The 7,326-nt window shown below is 35.4% G+C and overlaps 1 protein-coding gene across 2 annotated transcripts; it reads left to right on the top strand.

Moving 5' to 3' along the window:
- The first annotated feature begins 299 nt into the window (after positions 1-299).
- Positions 300-6,497, top strand: LOC132111738 (sushi domain-containing protein 4-like). 2 transcript variants are annotated; one of them, XM_059519320.1, is made up of 9 exons: positions 300-390; positions 899-1,069; positions 1,759-1,962; positions 3,098-3,271; positions 3,406-3,594; positions 3,979-4,170; positions 5,403-5,547; positions 5,629-6,014; positions 6,131-6,497. In XM_059519320.1, the coding sequence occupies exons 2-9, from the start codon at positions 934-936 to the stop codon at positions 6,166-6,168; spliced, it is 1,464 nt and encodes a 487-aa protein (XP_059375303.1). In that variant the 5' UTR covers positions 300-390; positions 899-933; the 3' UTR covers positions 6,169-6,497. The 2 variants fall into 2 exon arrangements, with proteins under 2 accessions (XP_059375303.1, XP_059375304.1); XM_059519321.1 differs by lacking the exon at positions 300-390 and adding an exon at positions 539-846 and having other exon boundaries at positions 928-1,069.
- Positions 6,498-7,326: the final 829 nt, after the last annotated feature.

The raw sequence follows: 7,326 nt of genomic DNA on the forward strand, positions 1-7,326 counted from the left end.
TTCATCTAAAATTCTTGTAATGTTCAGGCCACTCAAAAAACTCTCCATGTCTCAACTGAAGAGTCTACCTCTGACCTCTACCTCTACCTTCTCATAGAAACTGAAACTGAAACATCACATTAACCCACTTATTACTGTAGCTATATTTTATGTCCTGATGAGTTTTGCATATATGAAATGGCCTGAGAAGCCTATATATATTGCTTTTGGCAGTTAGCCTATTCTGTCTAAAAGCTAAGCTTCCCTGTAACTCATTTTATAATACTCCACACTGGTACTTCGACCTATATAACAATTCATCACGAGATAACCTACATAAAGCACCAAAGGCGGGATAATTTTGCTTTCAATACTGTCCTGTTTCCAGTGAAGAACGGATCTACAGCCGAGGTAAGGTTATTATTCCATTTCTAATCAAGATCAGAGAAACTCCGACGCAACTGATTTTCAGTGTACGGCAAGAAATCGTGTGTGTGTGTGTGTGTGTGTGTGTGTGTGTGTGTGTGTGTGAGCAGGAAACAGCGAGCACAATATTTTAAACAGCAGTTGCATCAGTAGACCTTGGTTTTCAACCGGTTAAGGTAGATCAGTGACGCGTATGACGCATTTTTCATCATCATCATCGTACATTTAGACAGCATCGTTATGTTGCGCGAGCCTTATTCTGATCTGCCGAAGACATTTGAATAATGCATAATAATGCGTGCTGGATCTGCGACACACGCGTTCCCGAAAAGACTATTTTGGTATTTACGAATTGAAATGGGGATTTACTGGTCATCATGTTCTGCGCGTCCGCGAGGAGATTCTGCAGGGCTGAACATCCATGATGCAATCCCAATAGATGTAATGTTTTCACGTTTTACCTAGCTTTTTGTCGTTGTCATCATAATTTCAGAGCATTGTGGCCCGATGAATTTTATTCAGTGAAAGATGTTTCATCATGGTGATAAAGAAGGCAAAAAATCTGCATTTGGACCTTCTGTCTACGGCCAGATTGTTTTCTCGATTATCCTCAACCTCCTCCTCCCTCCTTTTCTGGTCACCGCCTTCCCGGTTAACACAGTAGGTAAGAGATCTGCATAAAAACTGCAATTTTATATTTACAGGAATATGCTGAACTTCCTTTGTGGTTGCCTCTGTAGTAGGACATGCTGAAGAACCTGGCCCATCATCTTCATTAGAGGTTCTGTTCTGTTATGCAGCCTCAGTTTCTTCATGACATGATGATGGAATAACATTTGGTCATGACTAAGCAGAACATTCACAACAAGCAAGAACCACACTCATAAAACTACATACATCATCTAGGCCCTAAACTCCTCCTTGTATAACAACATTTTATGAAAGTGATATCTATGTAACAGTGAGTAAAAGGAACATCTCAGCAGAAAAGTGTTTTCTCACATAGAACGAAAATTCTATATTGAGTGTAATGTTGACAGACTGTTGTAACATGGGCTGAGTTGTAACAGTTTCACCCAACATTAATTATCTACAGGCTGAGATCACTATCATGTGCTCACCACCCTCCTCAGGGGTTAGTAGTTGCAAGACCATATGTAAACATAGAAAGGATAACAAGAAAACAGTTTTAAGAAAAAATAACATTACAAGAACGAAAGAACAAATTTCCATCTTGATTATGGATTTGATCATTATTTTGTTATTATAATGCATGTTAAGTTACTGAACTGTTACGGATGTCGAGATCAAACACTGAAATGCATGATTTGGTTCTTTCCTGTGCACTTTCAGTGGAGGAGTTCTGCAAGGATCCTGGTGTCCCTGAGCACGGAATCAGAACTCCAAGCAGCGGTTTGTTCTTTGAAAACTCAGTGGCTAGGTTCGCTTGTGTGGATGGTTATAGCTTAAAGGGGCCAGCCAAGATTATCTGCACGCGCTTCCATAATGGATCGGTAGGCTGGAAACCAAGCCTTAAACCAGTGTGCCTTTCAGAAGGTGAGGCTACTCAGTCTTAACCTTTTAACTGTCAGCATCCTGTTAGTGTACTTTAAAAAAATGTAACAAGCTCCTCCCCATAGCAGGCGGTGTCTAGTATCATATTACAAAATTTACTACAATATTTTATAATCAAAACTTTTCCTAATCTTGACAAAACACATATTGTTGGTAAGGTCTGAGACTCAAGGTTCCATATTTGGTTGTAATTTTGTTATAGAAGTAATATTGCTACAGAAATGTATACATTTGTAAGTACGGAGCCCCACAAATGACATGCAGGGAAAAAAAATAGCAGGCTAAATCGAGTGCGTGATTTACTATTTTGTTGCCTCGATTTATACATTTTTCACGATTTAATAATTTGTTCCCTCGATATATAAAGTGTGCACACAATTTACTAATTTGTTCCTTCAATTTTCTAAATCGTGCACACAATTTATAAATCAAGAGCAAAATTAGTAAATTGAGTGCACAATTTATAAATTCGAGGGAACAAATCAGCAAATTGAAGGAACAAAATAGTAATCGTGCGCACGTTTTATTCCATCAATGGAATAAATTAATAAATTGTGGACACATTTTTTTTCTTGCATTTCATGTGCGGGGCTCTGTAGTGACAGAAAAAAAATTTTTATAGACACCCTGTGGCTTTTTTTGATAAAACGCCTAAACAAAATCAGGAACGTCGTTTTTTTGTGATATCAACTTCAAATTTGGAATATAACTTATTTAGACAAACGGTTTTAATTGTTATAGCAATTTTAGAATCCAAAATATTTTGTAAAATATTCATTTTAAATTAAATGTAAATCACATTTTCTTTACAGTAAACTTAAACCTTTATAACTTTTTTACACTTTCATTTTTTGAAATGTTTGTCTTTTAGAAATAATCTGCTGATTGTCTTCTTTTGAAAAGAGATTAAGTTTAGGTCTGTATTCTAAAGCATTCATGAATCACTTAATAATTTAACTTAATTTATATAACTTATAATATCTTAATAATTTAAGTTTGGATAGTACATTTTCACAGTTAAGAGGTTAAATATTTAAATTCTTTATTTTTTGTTTAACTAACTGTACGAACATGTTGCAGCATTTATTTATTTATCTATCTAATCTGTCCTTCTAAGATTGTCTTCCTCCATTCATCGAGGATGCTGACATCACAAATAAAACATACAGGCCTGGCGACAGCCTCATTATTAGCTGTCATGAGGGATTTCAGATCCGATACCCTGACACGGAAACTATGGAATCAGTCTGTCAGTCCGATGGGACATGGGATAATCAGCCAACTTGTCAAGGTTTGACAAAAACCATTTTTTGACAGTTATTCAAAACAAATCTACTCTGCAACTGACTATACTTCAATAATCCAACACCACACTCCACTAAAGATCTAGGAAAGGGTTTCATGCACTGTCCTCTGTCTCAACAGGCTGCCTCCGGCCGCTGATACCGCCTCACAGTTACATGAACGTCTCAGAAACAGAGTTCTCTGTGCCTGTTGGAACTGTAGTCCACTACCAGTGTTTTCCTGGTTACAAATTGGAGGGACCTGAATTTCTGGAATGCATGTATAACCTTATCTGGTCAAACACGCCACCCCGGTGCCTTGATGTTGAGGGTAAATATCAGTATTATTTCTCAGCTTTATGTTGAAAAATCAACAGATATAACCAAAGAAGATATAATTTTGTAATTGTAATATTTTACTATCTTTTATAGATCAATTTTATCATTTTAAATCTTTTATAATTGCACGCTGAAAACTGCTTGTTGAAAAACTACTACTTGTGATTTATAGTTTATAGTAAAATCTCAAAATCTATATGTAAACATTTGAAATCTACTTTAAAAATGTAATTAAGGAAATCTGCATTCATCACCTGGAAATGTTATTTAGGAGTGCCTGTAAGCAAATACAGGGGCAGATATTAAAATAAGTCTGGGACCCAGGAAGAGGAAATGAGTTATCAGATGTCTTCTCTCTGTCTCTGGTGTTTTACAGCATGCTCTTTACCCCCAATGATAAAACATGGAGATTACATGTGCCACCCACAACCATGTGACCGCTACATTCATGGGACGGTCGTAGAATACTACTGTTCTTCTGGCTACTCTCTAGCGAATGACTATAAATACATCACCTGCCAGTACGGACAATGGTTTCCACAAATGCAGTTCTACTGCATCAAAGATGGTAAATTAGCCTGCAACAGTTTCAATAAACATTTACAAACATTTTATTTGGAACGACGTAATCTGATGAACTCTGCACGTTAACCCAAGGAATGTGCAATAAGATGTAATGTTGCCTGTTTTAATGTTTGTTATGATATTAATGGGTTAGTCATGCATATATGTACTTTATGTAATATATAGTATATATTAATGAACATTATTTACTGCATTACATCTATTACATTGGATTGAAATGTATTTATTTTTTCTATATTGTTACAAAAATATTCTACTTTCAACCTGTTCTCTTGGACTTTCCTGAAAAGAATGTATCACAAAAATATTTCGTAAACCTAAAACTGCCAGCGGATAAAATGTACTCAAAAACATATAATGTCAATGTATTATGCCACTGTCTTCACAAAAAGTCATGAAATGATTATTTTTAGTCATCAACTATGTTCTTGTCGTGTTGTTTTATGTTCAAGTCTGTTTTAAGCAGGCTATACTAATCACTTTTGAATAGAGGCTAAACCAGCCTGCAATGACAACGGGAATTAGAAGGCAATAAATGCATATTTGGGTAGTGTAATGTTATAATAAAATGTCATTAATCACAGATTAAGACAACCCATGTTATTTAAATGACTAAAATAATAACAATAATACACAATACTGAGCAATAATCATTTACTGGATCTGAATTATTATTTTTATTTATTATTATCTTTGGATTAATTATATTTTTTTTGTTTATTTATTGTTCATCACTGTGTTGCTATTTATTTTAGGCTGCCCATTTCCTGAAAATAAATAAAATAAATATATATATAAAATCTATTACGTAATGAATGATGTGATATGCGATGAATTATTATTGCTCATATATAGTCTATTGAACATAAAATGACAGGACAAACACATAGTTGATGACTAAAAATAATTATTTCATGACTGTAGAAATTACTTTGTGAAGACAGTGGCATAATACATTGACATAATATGCCTTTTAGCCAAATCAAAACAGTAGTCATGTGCATGGGTAAATGTTACCCGCTGGCGGTTTTAGGTATACTGTACAATGACCCCTGGCAGTTAAAGTGTTTTATCTAAACAATATTTTATTGAAAACGTACTATGTGCACTTTAAAAACAGCCATGGGTCAATTTTACCATGTGGCGGTTCTAGTGTTAAGATTCATATCTCATATTCTAAACACAACGTTAAACTTGACTGCTTTCTTCCCACAGAGACAACCTGGCCTGGTTTTCAAGACTCCCTACTAACCACATGGAAAGTAGTGGCATGCACGGCCACTAGTGTGCTGCTAGCCCTGCTCTTAGTGATCTCAGGCAAGACGTTCCACTCGAAATGCAAATCTCAGCAAAGTCCAAGGTACAGGCAACATTATAACCAGACAGTGTAGCAGGATCTTCTCTAAACTTGCTTGTTAAAAAATATTTCTTTCTTTTTCAGTGAAGAGCAAGCTGAGAGCCGAGATCCAAACATCTTGGTTGTAGATGGTGTTGCTGTACCTCTTCCCTCTTATGAAGAGGCTATAAGTGGTACCTACTGTCAGCCCCCAAACGATCCGCCCCCTGCTGGTCTGGGGAACTCACAGCATTCAGAAGAACAAACCCCACCTTCATATCCCGGGCATACAGGGAGTCAGAATGGGGTGCCGTTGGACACTGGTGAGGCTGAGACCTATGATAGCATCTCGGACACATCAGAATGTTTTCAAGGTATACAGCCATCTTCCTCCCATGCTGGTGGACTCAATAACATGTCTGAGAAAACCAATGCCATCACCTCAATGGAGGAGACCGCCTCCACAAGCCCCAGCATCGACATTGCAGATGGTAAGGCTGTAGGCTGCTGCCACCTAGTGGTAGAGACACACACTGTTGAATCATATAATTTGTGACATAATCGGAATTTTGATACACTTATTAGTGTTTTGCTTTGTATTTTCCAGAAATTCCTCTCATGGAGGACGGTGAAGAGGACTGCTGATCGTTACCTTTAACTAAAAATAGGATACTTGAGATTGTTTCAGTCCACTGTTAGCAATTTCATTGTTAATTTCTGATTGTGTTCAACAACATGCCACAGGCCAAATTACTGCTCATAAGGAATCGTTGCACACTTATAATGAATGAGGAGCACACCAGGGAAAGAAAGGCAATAAAAAAAATATAATGATCAAAAACTAAATAAACTCTCAATCCTACTCATGAAGGAACTATGCATTGACCATAGCATATTACATTATTTTAACTTCCCCACAACATATAGCATCTAAGTTCTTTTGACTTTTACCCAGCAACTGCTCTGCATTCTGGTCAGCTGGTAAGAACATTTGTTAAATAAATAATATGTTAACTTTGCATTTTAATTGATTGTGATTTAAGTTCAGTACATTCATCCAGGCTAACTGTGGACGAAACTACAAAGACAGGTGTACTGCAAACATTATGACAAGCTAAAAAACATAGTGTGTTATTAACCAATAAAAAATTGGTTAATAACACACATGTGCTGCATTATAAGTGGGTTTAGTTTTAACAGACCTCAAATGTAGGTGAGAACACAACTCTAACAACATGTCCTCTTCCTCAGTATCTGTTTTAAATTGATTTTGGAAAAGAAAGAAAAAAATGCTGCTAACATGGGCAGATTACATATTTAGCTTTTAATTTCTTAGAGGCAGGTGAAAGAAAGAATGAGAAACACATTTAACGCTTTCTAAGTCATGTACCTGGACCACCGCATATGTATGGATTATATTATATTTGTTCTACTTCAAATGCATTTAAAAGTCAATCGATCATGAGTCTTGGACTTTAAACAGGTGCATTTATTTTTGTTACAGGTAATTTGGGGAAAAAAATCTTCTTATAGTAGTATTTTTCAGTAAATATATATATATATATATATATATATATATATATATATATATATATATGTATGTATATATATATATATATATATATATATATATATATATATATATATATATATTTATCATTTTTAATCATATTTTATTATACTTAAAATAGATGCGTAAATATGTAGTGATTCATTTCATAGTTTTCTTTTTATTTTACAGAGGGATATTTTTTTCCACTAGGTGTCCCACATGAGTATGATGCTTGCTTAGACATACTGTAC

This window comes from Carassius carassius, chromosome 31, assembly GCF_963082965.1.
Source record: "Carassius carassius chromosome 31, fCarCar2.1, whole genome shotgun sequence".
Taxonomy (NCBI): Eukaryota; Metazoa; Chordata; class Actinopteri; order Cypriniformes; family Cyprinidae; genus Carassius; species Carassius carassius.

Coding starts and splice junctions, on each gene's coding strand:
- LOC132111738 (XM_059519320.1), top strand. CDS start 934: ATGTTTCATCATGGTGATAAAGAAGGCAAAAAATCTGCATTTGGACCT. Junction 1,070..1,758: donor CTTCCCGGTTAACACAGTAG/GTAAGAGATCTG, acceptor GTGCACTTTCAG/TGGAGGAGTTCTGCAAGGAT. Junction 1,963..3,097: donor ACCAGTGTGCCTTTCAGAAG/GTGAGGCTACTC, acceptor TGTCCTTCTAAG/ATTGTCTTCCTCCATTCATC.